Source organism: Phycomyces blakesleeanus (assembly GCF_001638985.1).
Source record: "Phycomyces blakesleeanus NRRL 1555(-) unplaced genomic scaffold PHYBLscaffold_18, whole genome shotgun sequence".
NCBI lineage: Eukaryota > Fungi > Mucoromycota > Mucoromycetes > Mucorales > Phycomycetaceae > Phycomyces > Phycomyces blakesleeanus.
Window position 1 is genome coordinate 525,002 of NW_017265151.1, and position 17,176 is coordinate 542,177.

The 17,176-nt window shown below is 34.4% G+C and overlaps 6 protein-coding genes across 6 annotated transcripts; 4 read left to right on the forward strand and 2 right to left on the reverse strand.

Moving 5' to 3' along the window:
* Positions 1–170: 170 nt before the first annotated feature.
* PHYBLDRAFT_148446 (hypothetical protein) lies at positions 171–1,443 on the reverse strand (the record flags this gene model as incomplete). Its single annotated transcript, XM_018432089.1, has 4 exons — positions 171–323; positions 398–565; positions 630–935; positions 994–1,443. 4 exons carry the CDS (start codon positions 1,441–1,443, stop codon positions 171–173), a joined length of 1,077 nt encoding a protein of 358 aa, XP_018288572.1.
* Positions 1,444–2,991: 1,548 nt separating this feature from the next.
* PHYBLDRAFT_171282 (hypothetical protein) lies at positions 2,992–4,051 on the forward strand (the record flags this gene model as incomplete). The annotated part of the gene is made up of 4 exons (XM_018436557.1): positions 2,992–3,162; positions 3,244–3,549; positions 3,629–3,814; positions 3,890–4,051. 4 exons carry the CDS (start codon positions 2,992–2,994, stop codon positions 4,049–4,051), a joined length of 825 nt encoding a protein of 274 aa, XP_018288573.1.
* A 133-nt stretch (positions 4,052–4,184) lies between these two features.
* On the reverse strand, positions 4,185–7,294 carry PHYBLDRAFT_171283 (hypothetical protein; the record flags this gene model as incomplete). The annotated part of the gene is made up of 5 exons (XM_018436558.1): positions 4,185–5,554; positions 6,362–6,688; positions 6,754–6,963; positions 7,032–7,064; positions 7,168–7,294. The coding sequence occupies 5 exons, from the start codon at positions 7,292–7,294 to the stop codon at positions 4,185–4,187; spliced, it is 2,067 nt and encodes a 688-aa protein (XP_018288574.1).
* Positions 7,295–8,029: 735 nt separating this feature from the next.
* On the forward strand, positions 8,030–9,003 carry PHYBLDRAFT_171284 (hypothetical protein; the record flags this gene model as incomplete). The annotated part of the gene is made up of 3 exons (XM_018436559.1): positions 8,030–8,081; positions 8,544–8,616; positions 8,793–9,003. The coding sequence occupies 3 exons, from the start codon at positions 8,030–8,032 to the stop codon at positions 9,001–9,003; spliced, it is 336 nt and encodes a 111-aa protein (XP_018288575.1).
* A 412-nt stretch (positions 9,004–9,415) lies between these two features.
* Positions 9,416–10,202, forward strand: PHYBLDRAFT_69634 (hypothetical protein; the record flags this gene model as incomplete). Its single annotated transcript, XM_018442136.1, has 2 exons — positions 9,416–9,747; positions 10,031–10,202. 2 exons carry the CDS (start codon positions 9,416–9,418, stop codon positions 10,200–10,202), a joined length of 504 nt encoding a protein of 167 aa, XP_018288576.1.
* Positions 10,203–12,584: 2,382 nt separating this feature from the next.
* Positions 12,585–15,377, forward strand: PHYBLDRAFT_69633 (hypothetical protein; the record flags this gene model as incomplete). Its single annotated transcript, XM_018442135.1, has 7 exons — positions 12,585–12,707; positions 12,798–13,244; positions 13,316–13,479; positions 13,531–13,695; positions 13,717–13,957; positions 14,055–14,147; positions 14,412–15,377. 7 exons carry the CDS (start codon positions 12,585–12,587, stop codon positions 15,375–15,377), a joined length of 2,199 nt encoding a protein of 732 aa, XP_018288577.1.
* Positions 15,378–17,176: the final 1,799 nt, after the last annotated feature.

Consider the following 17,176-nt stretch of genomic DNA (forward strand, 5'->3'; position numbering starts at 1 on the left):
AATTAATTAATACAGACTAATATATATAGCTGCACGTTTATTTTTTATTATTTCTATAAATTTTTGTTTGTACTTGGCATGCTATACATGCATCTGTATACATCATGCTAATCCGTAAACATAAACAAGTAGAAAAAAGACTCTAAAATAGTTGGCAAGAAAAAAATGATTTATTTTGAAAAGCACCAATCTGGTAAAGTGACTGCCAAATTCTCGGGAATGCTCACTTCTTTCTCATAAGGGATGCGCTTTTTCAAGCTTTCTGAATTTTTCTTCAAACGGATAACAGTAAGTTCATCAATAGTACTAATAAACGTCTGGAGCTGGTTTAAAGAATAAATAGTATTAATAAAGTATTATTATTTTCTTTAAAACATAAATAGATGTTTAACATTACCTCATCAGTTCTCCAGCTGGGACGATATGCCCGCACTTTGTTATCTCCATCCGACTCGCCATCAGACATCACGTCAATAGAAAGAATATTTCCGCAATCATATCGATTCATGCCCTCATGAATAGCCTCTGTGTATGTCTGGTACGTGATAATACAACGGTCAAGAAGCTACCAAAGAGTATTGTATTAAAACATTAAATCAATAGTAAATTAACTTTATTTTAAAACTTACGGTCTTCTTTCTGTTGCGTCTTCTTCCAGCTTTATTTCTAGCCATAATCTTCTCTGCTGAGGTCCGGAAGACTCGCACTTGATTTTGGTAGTGATTCTTTATTATATTCATAATGACACTCTTTGACACATTTGTGCAACATCTTTGAGGTCTCAGGTACTTGAAGAGAGCCAGTGCAAGTGTCTTGTTGTACTTGTTGCCATATGTGCCAGTCATTGACCATGCTGATCTATTATTATTCTCAGCAACTTTGAGCGGGTCTGTGCTAACAAAGTTCGGTTTCTTGATGTAACTATTGATAAGTTGCTATAAAAACAGTATTAGATATATTAATCAGTAATGTTATTATTATCAATTTACTTACAGAAATCAAGGGATAATGTTTCGCTCCAAGGTCAAGATCATCATCCATGGAAGAAAAAGAATCCGCTGGTACAGCAGAAGGCATCACGGAATTTTGGCTGGTCACTGCCTTTTTTATTTCAGCATTTTCAGTCATGAGCTGAAGGACCGAGTTCTTCAAAAATTCATTTGTCTTGTTGGACAAATCCAGGCCATTCTTCAAATGAGTTATTGCATCAGTCACTCCTTTTGCATTTTCTTGCAAGGATTGCATCGACACATTGTTGGCTGCCAACAAGGTAAGGACGTGATCCATTGGGGTCACAGCGACTTGAACTTCAGGGGCTGTGTCAACTGCTACTTCTGGAGTTGGTGTATCAATTGGAGCAACAACACCTGCAATTGTGCTATTAAGAACAGCATTCATGCGTAGGTTGGGTCGGCGGGGAGCAGTAGGAATACGCTTTGTCATTTTCTGTTAATAAAATAAATATTAATAATTTTCAACTAATATTATACAATTCACTACACTTGTTATATCATATTTAAAATTCACATACTAGTAAAGAGGATAAGCGGTGCAGATTAACTCTCTACCTTTCATTTGATATTTAAGCACATCTCCCAACCGCTTGATCCACATTTAGACAACTTCTTTTCTAACTCAATGAGGCACAAAGTAGTATTTCAAGATGACGGTGGTCATCTTCTTTTGGAGTATTACTTTTTACAGCCCGCATTTTGTCAGGGTCAAACTGGATTTTAAGACAAGTCTTTTTTTTTTCCTTTTTTTTCTTTTAATAACATTTATTATTGATATTTTCTTTGTTTCTCTTTTGCTTATGTTTTTACAATTTCACTTATAATTTTTTCTTTCTTTTATAGCTCAATACCAAATATGTGTCTCTTTGTTTGGCTATACTCTGTCTGATATATCAAGGTAAGATATCATTATCTTACAGATCTTTGTTACTCATCATATTGTTTGTCTAGCCATTGCTACTCATTTCCATTGAGTCTCATCATCTCTTAATCGAACATGATGGTAAGTTTTTTTCTTAAAAAAAATTCAAATTATTCTTTCGTCGTACTCATAGATATATATTTATTTTTATTATGATTTATTAGTTATGTCTAATATTATGCACGAAGACGTATAATCAGTAATATTTGGTAAGTTAACTACAATATATTTAATAAATACGCCTTTACTACATACAATATTAATAATTATTCATTTTTAGAATGTATCTCTATTCAAAGACTACTGGTATTGTCTTGATAATTCTGAAGAACATGTTTATATCAATTGTATGTCAGGTCTTCTCCGCCTTGTAAGTATTTATAAAGAAATTTCAATTTAAATCATTTACTAATTCTTCTTTTCTATTAATCATTTTTTAATAGCATTTCCGCTATTAAAGTATGTATTCCATGTCTACTCCCGGAAGGCTTTAAATTATATATAGCGAGCAAGAAGTATTAGCGATTATAATAGCTATAGTATCAAAACTGTCGCGAAATTAGGATTTTTATCTAGAAAAGATTTTCCTATCAAATAAAACAAAATTGAACAAAAAATGTATAACCCAATGTTTTTCCAAAAAATAAATAAATAAAAGTAAAATAAATAAACAAACCAAAGAGACTTGTTTATAAAAATCTACCCATGCTTTGTTTCTCTTTTCCATTGTAAAAAAACCTAGTTTCATTGCTTTTGTGTTTAAAAAACCTAGTTTCATCACTTTGAGCACGTATAAAAAACCAACTATCATCATTTCTTTATATTGTAAAAAACCTACAATCATCTCTTTGATAGTTTTTAAAGCATTTCTGCAGCCAATAAAAAAACCCGGTAAAAATAATAATATGGGACGCTAGCTCTTTATAGACCTCAAAATATAACACATAAAGAGGTAGACTCGATAGAAGTAAAGCGTAACTACAATATTTATTCAGTTTCCATAGTTTGCGGACTGACAATCGTTCTACATTGGGTTTTCATGTACCCGTTGTTATAATGATATGCATCAGCACCATAGATGATATCGTACCATTGCTCAAAATGATATATCACAAAAATTGTGATGATATTGGCTCAATCATCTACATTTTTGGTACATTTGATCCAGATGAAATTACCCTATTTTTCCAGTGGCACCTGTTGTCATCTCCAACCATGAGCCTACCCGTGAAGAATCTAATGCAGTTTATGTGAGTAACATATTATAAAATATTTTATCAATTCATTTTCTCAGGATTTATTTATCAGGCTCATATTCACAACCTTATGTGGAAACCCAAGCTTAGCTTGAGAACGCCAGAAAATATCCTGGCCAACAACCTCAAGCCCAGATGGGATACAAATGTTGCTTTCAACAAATCTCCCAACAGGGAGATAGCCGAGAGACTTCTTTCTAACCTTGAGCGCAGGTTTGGTTCCTCTAGTATGAGATGGAGTGACCTCCAAAAGAGGTTGCACACCAACTTCACTAGTAGAACCCGTCGTGAGAGAATGTCTGATGATGAGATAGCGGAAACAAACGCTCTTACACGAAGAGCAGCCCGTGCAGATGATGTGAGTATTATGCTAATATATATAGTTTATAGTTGAAAATTAAAAATAAAAAGAACAAATTAATAAAACTTATTACTAGAATGAGTGTCGCCGTGTACTGGCCTACAAAGACAATAAGAAGGCAATTGATCTTGTAATGCTCAGAGACTGTGCCAACACTCTCCAAAAAGCAGTAATGTCAGATGGAGAGTCTGCCGATGAAATGGACGAGGATGGCATAAAACATGTCATTCATATTGTACAACCAGGCTGGAGAAGCGATGAGGTAGATTAATTTGGAGTAATACATTTGTATTGGTGTATTATTATATTGAGTGAATTATTAACAAATGTATTTCAGTGCAACCGTTTCATTGCACTTGTTGACACTTATGCTGTCCAGGCCATGGGGTCAAGTGCTAATCAAAGGATCCGTAGGATCACTACTAGTGTGTCCAACTCAGCAGTCCCGGATAACATTAGCCCCAATTTTCCTCGGTGGGCTCTTAGAGACGGGCTCTAAATAAAAAAAAATGTTTCTCTCTTTTTATCTACGTATTACTTTTTACATACACAATACTATCAATATATATAGGGAATTTGTTCTGTTTTTTTTGTATAAGAAAAGGAAATTCAAGTGGGGGTTTTTTTTTATTTTAAGCATAAAGCTTTTTTGGCAAAGCAATTACTAACATCTTACTAACATTTCTACTTGTAGTAATCCTGGCTGTAGCAATCTCTAAAAAGATGCGGTGCACAGATACAATGCAATGGCGACTATCGGGGGAGAAGGTGGGGAGACAAAACTCAAGACCGTCATCCTCACGCGATCTATCAGAGGAAGTATTAAACCACTTGATATATGCGAATACATGTCGATGATCATGAACCATGCGAGTCAGGTGGAGATTGCTGTTAGAAGGGTGTGTAAAGGAGTGTGTGAAGAGATACTGTACTTGTCCAGCATAGGCTAGGGTATTTCTACCGTCACTACCAACAAACATTACGTGGACAAGAGAACCACAACTAGCTGAACCGTTTTTACCACGGTACTGTTGACCAAGTAAGTCAATGAACTTCAACTTTGTGATTTCATTGTCAACAAAGGAGTTTGTGAGCGTGGCATATTGGTAACTGACAAGGTCGGGAAGATCATAGGATGTTTTGTAGTGCTGAAGCAGATGGGCATAGTCGGTTTCATCCATCAGTGATGATTTTTTTAGCTGAAGAGGAAAAGTCGAAGGAGGGAGAGGTTCGTTACCCTTTGGAGGAAGATGTGGGTTGGACGATGCTAGTAAGAATGATTGCAATCGGAATGGATGGGAGGAGAGAGTAATGACTGTGGTGGTAGGTGTGAATTTCGGAGAAAGCTTTGAGAGAATGTTGAAAAAGGGGACGTGGCTAGAACTTTTCAGAACAGCATTGGCATAGTCACCCTTGAATGCGTTTTGAACAAAACTTCTCATATATGTTGCCTCAAAACTATCTTTTCCGTTTGTCTTTATATGCTTTAACAGGCCATTGTATCTCTCAAACCCAAAGAGCCAGTAACCGTACACGGGTCCAAAATCACGAATGGTCTCGCAAAGGTGGAGGTGCAGGTGCATGTTGCAGGTGAGGATGGTGGGAGTGTAGAGTTCGGTAGCCTTTTTGCAAAACATTTCCAGATAGTCGTGGGCGCTGTTCACTTCATCAAATGTGATGCTTGGCTTGATAAGATAGCGGCATGCACGGACGAAATTCATCCAGTTGTTATACATTTCAAATGGTAGAACACCATGCAGCAGAACAGGAGAATACACCAGTACCCAGGATTTCCAGTCGTCGGCTTTCATGTAAGGAAAGCCTTTTCCAATCTTTGATGTCAGCTTTGTATAATCCCTCGGAAGGACCATTGTCTCTGCGATTTTTTCCATGGCAGCAAACTCTTCGGCTCCAATCGTTTTCTTATCGACCCACCGGTCCATCATTCTCTTGGGCGTCCCCAGGAATAAATTATGCATGGGATCAATGATCGTTCCACGTACTAGATCAAAGTATCCAAGGCGTTGCAACTGCGACCATCAAACACCATATTCGACCTCCAGCTGGTGCCTTTCTGAGGGTGTACTCGCACTCTTCCACTCCTCAGCATGCAACCTGTTCTCTACACCGCTACGAATATTCCAAAGCGAATAATCGAATCCACTGAAGTCCACCTGATTTGTGTTGGGCAATCTGGGGAACTGGGTTGTACACTTGTAACACGCACATGTACTATTGTGGGCTGTAAATCCACTTGTTTTCCTGGCAGCAGGGATGTCACACGCAATCATCAGCAAGGCAGCACGGACATTAGCACCAGAAGGGCACTCGTAGGTTGGGACTCGCATTCCAACATACAACTGCTTCATCTCGTCTACCATGGGCTTGAGATAGTTATTTATCTCCTCGCATCTTGGCTCCTTGGGACCAGGCATCAAACCAACCAGAATTGTGTTCTCAGGCTTGAACCGTACCTCTCGAGGCAGATTATTTACAACCAAGTAAATTGCACCAGAAGAGTAACTAACTCCATCGAATGGCTGGAACCAGTCTATGTTGAGTGTCAACATCAATGAGCGAGGACAAGCAACAAACGAGACACCACTTGCATCCTTCAGCTCTTTCCACATTGCTCCATCATATACGTCGCACATAGTATCGACAATCTTAAGCTCCGTGTTCCAGTGACGGATTTGCTCTTCAAAACCAGGCCGAGGGAAAAGAACAGACAAAGCTTGCTTGAGAGACTGGTACAAGTATGCTCGCTTTGATACCAGTGCACCTGAAGTTGACTCTTTCATCAACTTACAACCACAAGGAGAGCGTGCACCAACATTTGTGAAAACACAATGGGGAGGTACGGACATGTTTTCTTCATAGATGCAATGGCAGTTTGGACATGACACAAATCGCTTGATGCCTTTGGTGATAGACAAAAAGCCAGTCATTTTATGTAGCCCAGCCAGACTTTCGGGAAGTTGGAAATCTTGTCCATAAATCTTCAAGAGCTCGTTGATGAACTCAATTAAGACAACAGAACCCTTATTGACCACGTAACGAGATGCAAACAGTACTGTAAAAGTAGCAATAAATCTGTGCACTGGATTCTCGGGCATACCAGAAGCAGCAAAAGGGTCTTTTTTTTTAAAAAAAAATTAACACACATTTTTTTTTAGTTTTTTTTATGTATTTAAAACTGACCCTCATTGTTAAACTCTTCAACATAAATCTCGGCAGTGTCTTCTTCGCCATTGTCATCACTGTCATTGTCATCGGTCGTGTCAGACTCATCACCATTGTAGTCATTACCAACAAAGACGTCATTGTCAAACGTTGAGACGGCATCCGAAATAGGTGAGTTGGCCTGACCGTCCATTGCTTCCACAGAATCGGATTGATACGTCGGGATTACTACAAATATGGAATATAATAGTTTATTATTAGTTTTTCTTCTGCGTTTCATATAAAAAATGTCTTACTTTCAGTATCTACTTCCATGCTTCTCTTTTCAGCTATGTTTTTTAAAATAATAAAAAATAAAAATAAAAGCGATTATTACTCGGTAGACAGATAACAGCACTGAATAAATTATACAACTCTTGAATATCTCAGTACCTTCAAATCTAGCTCTTTTATTATGACGCTGAGCAGTACGTCTCGATACTCGGGAAACTCCTTGATCATTATTATTGCATCTGATGCAGTGGCAATCAGTGTTGTGCATTTGAATGGAAGGAAACATAGTGTATGTATTTTGAATTATAAAATAAAAAAGGAAACAAGAGTGCTACAAATATTTCATTTGATACGGTTTTATAGTAAACCAAAACGTATTTTTTATTTTATTTTTATTTTATTTTTATTTAAGCCAATAGAATACATCAAAACTACACCCCCAACTTGATGAAAAAAAACTGCTGAGATGAAAAAAAATCCTGACATATCCACTATGATCCGACTACCTGGACAATATGTTAATTGTCCTTATTTTTCCAGTGGCAATAGATGAGACAGCCAAATATCAAAATGCCAGGTACATTGAACCATGTGAAGCTGCATATTGTATGTTTTTCATGCCAATCTACTTCCACTCACCAATGGTATTGAGACTAAGTCTACATTTGAGTAGCAAGCAACTAGTAACTTTCTGTGATGACATGACATCTCAAGAACTTCAACTTGCAAGACAGGCACTTTCTAAACAAAAAATGTCATTAGCTTTCTTTAATTTATGTTATAATGATATAAATACACAAAGCTATACATATTCATATGTGTCAAAGTACTATATGTAGAGTGTTAAGAGTAAATCATAGAATAATAGTCCATTAAATATGAAGTTGTTTTGCTTGCAGTTATTGCTACTTAAAATACTAAAATCAATAAGTTTTGCCAATCTCAAAACTGTAAACAATGTCCAGTGTAAGACTTTTTAAGAGACAGCTCTTGGTTTTGATCTGTTGGTTAATGACAGAGAATGGGATCTGTGTCTTACAGAAGCTGGCAAAATGACATCTTCCACAGCAGCAGTAAGAGCACTGTTTTCATGTATTCTTGCCAATTGTTTTTCTGCAGATCCAGCAGCCTCTAGAAAAAACACAAAGATAGAATGTCTGATGATTACTTTTTTGAAATTCAATATAGTCTCCTTCACATTGATGAGTCACTTACTGAAGAAAAACATCAAATGCTATTTCAGAGAGCTTTTAGTGATGTTCAAGCACAATTACAAGTGACAACATATAATATCTCAGATTTCTCTACTCTTTCCCAAACATTTATTACAGAGCTAAAACTCTCCCAAGTTTACAAGCTCTTCAGATAGTTGAGCTAAAAAGCTACAATTCAGAAGAAGAACAAGTAAAGTTGAATACTATGATATTTATTCTTAACACAAGACAGAGAGAAGCATATGACCAGATCATAGAATATCTGAACATGTCTGATAATGAGAATTGATCAAGACTTTTCTTTGTTAACAATTCTGATAGTACTGGAAAATCTTTGCTCTTTAAGATATTACTTAGTTATGTCAGATCTCAAAGTAAAATCGCTCTCCCTGTAGTAAGTTCTGGAATATTGGCACTTATTTTATCTGATAGAAGCACTGCGCATAGCAGATTTAAAATTCTATTGAATGCAGATATAAACTCAACTTGCAATATTTTATTTGAAACATCACAATCTAATCTACTTTAACATACATCATTATTTCTTTGGGATGAGACTGTTATATATAGCAAATACAACTTCGAAGCTGTTAGCATATGTGTTAAGAATATTTTAGGTGTTGTTGATGCAGAAAAGAAGAACATTCTTTTTGAAGACAAAGACTTTGTTTTTGGAGAGAATTTCCATCCAATATTATCTGTTGTAAAGCAAGAAATTTGGTTTCAGATTGTTAATGAATGTCTTCACAAATCTTCATTCCAGAACCATATAAAAGTTTGAGATTGATTTTAAATATGAGACTTAGTCAGCTTGGACTTTGGCAGCAGAGTTTTTAGAAAAGCTTTTAGATATTGGTGATAGAACAGAAGAGAATGAATATTAGTTCTATATTCCAGCTGATTGGAAAATAAAATATGAAGCCTATAAAGATTTGATACAAAAAGTATATCCCAACATAGCATTCCAAATCTCAGATTCATACAACTTCAGCTATAGTACAATCTTTGCCCCAACCAACAAAATAACTGATCAAATCACTACAGTTGCACTTGGTCTTTTCCCAGAAAAAGTACAGAGTTTTGATTTCTTAGACACTGTAGTAGATTCTGATAATCCAGATGGTGACAATGCCAAATAATCTATAGAATTTCTTAATTCAATTATCTGCAGTTGAACACCAGCATATAAACTCATGTTGAAAGTTGGCATATCTCTCTTGATATTGCAAAATATACATTCTGAAGCTAGACTTTATAATGAGACAAATATAAATGTGACCCAGCTCATACAGTATGTCATAGGTGTCAAAAGATTTGACAAAGGTCATGATAGTCTACAGCATCTGATACCAGAATTAAACATGACAACAAATGAAAGAGAATTTTCATTTTGTCTTTCTTCCCACAGATTTCCTATTTGTTCAGCCTTTGCTATGACTATTAAAAAGCTCAAAGACAAACTCTTAATCATATTGAAATACATTTTGATACATCTGTACTACCTCAGGAACAGTTATACAGTGCTGTAGGTTGGTAAAGTGCACACTTTGAATTCACAACTTTTTTTAATAGAAAAATGTCTATCCCTCGTTTTGTTTTCTCTTTCACACCCTTTCTTTCTCATTTAATTTTATCTATGTCTTCCAAAAACATTTCTGAAGCTTGTATGATTGAAAGAGAAATTTTAAGCAAAAAGAATGTCGTAATTATTACATCTTTTAAATTTGGAGAAAAAGTACTAGTCATCTATGAGATGCATGGAGTATCATAACAAACTGTCTATAATTTATTTAAAAATATGATAAAAGAGGAACTGCAGCTATATCAAAGCAAAAGAGATCTTTCAAGATATTCACTGAAAGAGATCTGCATGTTTTGCATTGCAAAATAGTGAAAGACAGGTCAGCCAATCTGAACACCTTAATTCAGACCATGTCAATCATCTTGCATCAGACTGTTTGCAAGGATATCTTGTATTAAGCTATTAAAAGTCTTAATATGAAGTCGTTTATGACTGTACACAAGTCTTGACTTACTGATAAACATTGAAAAAATCATATAGCATTTGCTTGTCATGTCTAAAAAGTCAACCAGAGCTGAGAATATGTGATTTGAAGTGATGAGTCATTCTTCATATTGTTTTCTATATGCACAAGTATACAAATCTGGCATTTTACATCAGAGAAATACAGATATACCTATATAAAACCAATGATTCAAGACAGAGAAAAATCAGTAATGATTTGGGAATGCGTTTGATCTGGTAGAGTTAGTCTCCTAGAAATCATACATGGCAGCCAGAATTAATGGAGTTATAAGAACATTCTGGAAAAAAGGCTGCTTCCCTTCAAACAACGCCTGGAGCAAGCATATAATTATAGCTTCATTTTCTAGCAAGATAATACCCCTTGTCATAAAACAAAAAAATAGAAGAGTATCAAACAGCTGCCAATTTAGAGGTAATGAAGTGGTCTGCATGCAGTTCTGATCTCACCTCAATTGAGAATGTGTACGGATATCTTGGAAAGCAGGTGAGGGCTAGAAGACCTCAACCAAAAAACCTTACCAGATTGAAGAGGTTTTTACAAGGGAAATGGAAAAAATATCAGTCTCTATATGTGTGACCCATTGCAACTCAATGCCAAAGAGGCTACATGCTCTAAAGAAGAGTAAAAGATTGTATATAAAATATTAAAATATATTTTTAAAACTAATTTCTATAGAACAGAAGACTTTAAGCTTTCTTGTGTATTATTTTGACAGTGTGTTATAAATGTAAAAATGGAAAAACATAGATAGTAGCATTTGTATAAACATTTTCAGTTTTTTGGAACTTAAATCTGTCCACTTTACTAACCTATGGTACTGTATGTTGCTTTATTAAGAGCCACAGATCCAAAACATGTACATGTTATCATCAAAATTGATACTGAATATACAGCTAACATTGTATTTAAAGATATATTACTTTAACTTTTATAAATAGCATATACAACATATATCTTTTAATTTTTACTTTTATACATAAAAATATTAATATCAATTTTTCTTTATAAACATTCATTATTATTATATATTATCTCACTCATGGTAATATAATAAATAATTCCAATAGTTGTGTTTATATAACAATGCTTTGCTATTGAAAAGAGTTAGATAAGTCTTATGATATGGCTATGGGGACCTCCCAAAGGAAGGAGAGAGGAGTATACATTATACAAAAAAGCTATGAGTATTTGAAACAAGCTGCCTTATCTTAGAAAGAAATGGCAGATTTTTGAAGACTATCTAGCACTTACCAAGTTTAAAATATCTATATTCTGTTTTGGCTCTAGAGAAATATTTTAAAGATAAAAGTCTTGTCGTCCATCCAGGAAACCATCTTGATTTCCGAATAAAGAGAACTACTTGCTTTATTAAAGAAAAATCAACTGGAAAGTCAAACAAGCTCTATGAACTTTATATCTTGGATCTGAGCTTATACCAGAAACAGTCATACCTACTGATATTTTTGTTTAATGCGAACTTGTTTTTTATTTTGTAAAGTCTTTTCCTTTCTATTTCTTCTCACTATTACTATTGTTGACAAGTCTTTGAGGATTTACAAAGTACTAACCAATAACTTATAGCTTTTGGGCAATAACAATATTAAGCAAGAGATCTATAACAAAACCCTATAACACAAAATTTTTTATCAAAGTCTTACAAGATAAGCACACATACATATATTTTATAGATAGAATGATATATAGCTATAGCTCTGGTAATGTTAAACAAAACTCCCTTTTTTATTTCTGGCCAAAGCAATATCTAGTAGCTTATAAAGATCTTGATCTTACAATTTAAGACTTTTATTATATTTTATTTAATTTAAAATTAGCATAGTCTTTTTCTTTACATACTTATTCTATCATTCATCTACTATTTTTTAGTACCCTTTGTTAGAGGCAATGCCATAGATATGAGAACGCTAAAGAAGAGTCTTATTTTATTACTTTTACTATTAATAAAATCAAAAAATAAAAATATTTTGCTATAAAACATTGAGTTTGTTGAACCAATTATAAGAAAATTTGAAGTACCTAAAACAGTATAAATCTACCATATTTGAAGCAGTTGATTGAATTAGATGCAGAAACAATCTAAAATTCCACAAATCGCATTTTCTGGAGAATTTACAAGCACATATATTTGATACAAGCATATAGAAAAGCTAGAAATCCTTTATTTTCTGTACCTTTTGCACATTGAAGTCCGCCCAGACAAGATAATGTGACTGGCTTTCCTTCTTTTTTTTTGGCTCTAAGAATAATAATAATTACCCCTTTTTCTCTATTATAATACACTACTGAAACACCACCAATGTCTAAAGTAACACTTACAAGAAAAGAACAACAAGCCTTGAGAAAGGCAGCACTTGAAGCAGCACCTGTCAGAACCCTGAGAGATATTGGATCTCCATTGGAACCTTTGACAATTCCTAATGTTATAAAGTTGAAGTCTAACATTGTTCGTGTTTTTGCTTCTGAATGGGAACTTTACAAATAAAAAATTGAAGAACAATGCTGCGTCAAGTGGATTATCAGTCGTCCTAATAGACATAGTTCTACTGTTGATATCACCAAGAAGAAGCATGTGCTCTTCTCCCAGGTATACTCCTGTCATAGAGGTGGAAACTATGAATCTGAAAGCAGAGAAAAGCATCCAATTCAATGTAAATCAAAGAAAGTTGGCTGTGAGGCAACTCTCACTATTACTTGTTATGCTGACAAGTCTCATGTTTATGTGTTTGATTTTATTGCCAACCACACCAACTATATTCCTGGGGATATTAAAACCGATCTTGGACTTATTCCTTTAACTCAAGGTCATGTTGATGATATTGTTGCCCGTTTGACAGCCAGTCCAGGCTCATCAGCTAGAAAAATCAGACTTGAGATTCTTCGCAACATCGACCAACAAGAGTATTCTCTCAATGGATGTAAAATCAACTACTTTGATATTTACAACAAAATATTTGCAGTAAGTTTTACATTGCAATTATTCTTTAATTTCTGAATATTAACAGTTGTTTTGATGTATCTGAACTTTAGATCAACCGAACAATCTTTTGTTTACACGAGGACAACTTTAAGTCTATGAAGATGTGGTTTACCAAAAAACTTTCTCCCAAAGGTTTTATTATCTTTGAAGGTAACCTGCAGACATATTCGAATGATGAGAGCCTGTATCCATGTGGATTTATCTCGCCTTTCCAGTAAAGCAAGATAAAAGCTGCAGCAACATTCTGTATGGATGCCACCTACAGTATCACTCAAAGATCAGATGACATTCTTTATACTATTGTCATTTGTGATGAAGAACTTGATTGTGGTTTCCCCTGTGCATACATGCTGACCAATGACTATTCCTTGGGTCCAATTGTCCAATGGTTGAAGCACTTGAAAGACAATCAGTTGGTTGTAAACCCCCAGTAGTTCACTATTGACTGTAGTGATGCTGAGACAAATGCACTCATGGCAATCTTCCCTGGATGCCAAATCCAATACTGTCTTTTTCACGTCAGTCAAGCATGGTACAGACAACTAAACCTGAAAGTCAAGACAGGAAATACTGCTGCCCAAAACCGTTTGGTTCGAGGAAAAATGATGGCTTTTCTTAAGCATATCATATATGAAGAGCATATAGTTGTATTTCTTGACAAGATTGCCGACTTCATTGGAAGTGTTGTGGTGGTTGAAGTTGAAGAAGTTTTTAAGAGGAAGAATTGAAGATTTGAGATTAGGAACGAAGATTCGTGAGAACTTGTGTAGGTTTTGTTTATTGAGAAAGGATTTTGTATCAAAGTTTGACCAGGTTCCTACACTGAACTACTACTGCTATTTATATTCTTTTGGATTGGGAAAATTATATGACTGGGGTCAGGTAATCGATTCTATCTGAGTCTTAATCAGAGCAACGTGATCTTAGGATAATTAATGTATGATTAATTATATAAATGTGTGTAGTCCCAATGAAGTATTAACATTGAAAGTAAATGTGTTTATGAGTTATAATTATGCCTATGATAATCCACTGATATATCCCATATTATGGTGATATCATCATATGAAATATAATTACTATCATGCATGCTAAACCTGTGTGTTAAATAATAAAGTAATTGGTAGACATCTTTGACTGGAATAGCTGAGGCCTTGTATTATTTCCTTCAGACTTATTCACAATTACAGCAGTAGTCAATACTCATTTACAACAGGAAGATATCAGCAAAGACAACCTGATTTTGTCCGATACTTTGAGACCAACTGGTGTACCATGGCTAAGTATTGTGTTTGGAGTAGAGCTTTCCATCAGCTTGAATTCTCTCACATGCTAACAAACAACTACATCGAGTCTTGGCACAACCAGCTAAAAACGTATTTTTTAGGCCGCAGTCACAACAAAAGATTTGATCAACTGATTTTCATACTGCCAAACAAAGTAGAGTTCTACTTCAAAGAGGAGAGTATCAGAATCAAAATGCGCAGTGGCCCAATGACAGCTGCCCAAAGACAACAAAGGAAGATAGAGATGTCTGCTGAAGCTGTTCCAGCATACATGCATGCTAATATGATTGTCAGCCTGTCAATAGCAATGTCTCTGAACACCACTCTTGATGACACTGATGATATTCTTGAAGATGAGTTTTGGTTCATCAACTCGTTTACCAAAGATGGTATTACCTATCAAGTTGAAGTTAACAATAATGTTATTCTTTCTTGTACGTGTTATTCTTGGACTAGGTACATGAAGCCTTGTAAGCATATGTATTTGCTCTGTATCCATATGTCAGGCTTTGCTTTCTTGTCTGTGGCTTCTGCAAATAATATGCTGCCAATCACAATTTCTGGTGAGCAGTTTGTTAATGACAACACTATGTCAATTGATGGCACAAGGGAGAGCACTGGGCATGGGTATGCCATAGAGGCATTTGAGTATGCAAAGAATTGTTCATTAACAACTAGACATAATGAGCAAGACTTGTATCAACTGATGCAGTATGCTACAGAAGAGGAAGCTGAGGTTATCAGAGCAGCATATGCTGCTCCCATAAAGGCTTTTCAAGAAATCAAAGCTAAATATGAAGCTCATTTTAGAACTTTAAATACATAACGTCATTAATAAAAAAATCTTCTGCTTTATTTACAATTGTTCTCACAATATATAACTATTCCTATTACCTTCTTAACATTGTATATTTGGAAATAAATGTAACTATAAATTTAAGCTGTATTCTCAGCTATCTTAATATGTCATTCTTTTGGTTCTATATCTCTGCGGTTTTTTTAAGAAAATGCAATGGTAACATGTGGCTTAATTCTGAAATTCAAATTCTGGTTGTCCAGTGTGCAAAAGGTGTAGAAAATAAAAAGATTTAAAAAGCTACAAGCTCAGAGTTATAAGCTCTTCATATTTGAGTAGTTCTATTGGCTAACAAATCTTCCCCGACATATCTACAACCACATATATTTGATACGTGCGCATATAAAAGCTATGAGTATGGAGTTATAAATGCTGTTATTTACCACAGTGATAGCTCTCAAGCCTTTCTAATATGACAATGTTATTAAATAAATTCAAACAATTTTTTTATTTATCCCTTTATGAACTTCTTTGTCTATGAATATATTATATAAATAGTCTCACACACTGCATGAAAAACATCAGCCTTGACAAGGTCTGTCCCATTTTTTTTTTTATTATTGGCTTGGTTGCCCATACCAGTATTATCACATCTCAAGCAGTGCCGAAATTACACAATTATGAAACAAAACCCAAACAAAACCGCATCTAAAACACTTTAAATAAAAATAAATGTTGTGCGTAATTACTTATTTGTACCATACGTGCGCACGCAAAATAAAGTTTAATTTTGTAAATTTAACGTGTGTGTAAAATACCCATGCCTACGCACAAGCAAACTTTAAGTAAATTTAGCAATGTTTGGTGATTGGCTTTTAATCAGAAAGATAGAGTTATTCGATTTGCCCCATTATACATTTTAAAGCTATTACAGATTTTAAGAATAATTTTCTATGTTTATGGTAAGGGTTAACAAAGAAAGTATTTTTGTTGTAATTACTTGTATATATATTAGAGCATCTCCAGCAGTTACATTTAAACTCTGTTTAATACAAAATACATATAATTTGGCAAATATTATTAGAAGAACACTTCTGAATATACTAGTGCTGAATTAATTCTGTAATAGTGTATATATAGAGTATTTTTCATCTCAGCACTACTGTTTGTGTTCAAATAAAAAATCTACTCATACTATATTCTATTGGCTTGAATATAATAAGCAACAAAAGTTATTTTTTTATAACTATAAAGTTTTTGTGAATAGAGAAATATAACATCTGTTTTTTTTTATTTTATTATTAAACAAACACAAATGTTATGTCTTCTACTATCAAATAAAACTTTGAAGAGTGCTATTGCACTGAGTGCATTAAAAACTATAATCAATATACCGTAGTATTAAAGAAAACTGCTTATAATTATAGTAAGAAAGCAGCTTTAAAAGATGCTATCAAAAGTAAACTTGATATGTTATTTACAATATAAAATTTGTTTTTTTTTATATACTAATAGCTTTTAAATTAAACGAGGGAGCTGTGCCCCCCCTTTTTGGGGGGTCCCCCCTCCCCCCTCCCTGGCGGGGGGGCCCCATAGCCCTACCATAAGTCTTATGTAACTCTTCCCTATGGCAAAGCATTGTAGTATAAACACAACTATTGGGATTATTTATTATATTACTGTCAATGAGAATATATATAATAATAATGGATGTTTATAAAAAATTTATTGGTATTGATATTTATATATGTAAAAGTAAAAATTAAAAGATAGATGTTGCATATGCTATTAATAAAAGTTAAAGTAATGCATCTTCAAATACAATGTTA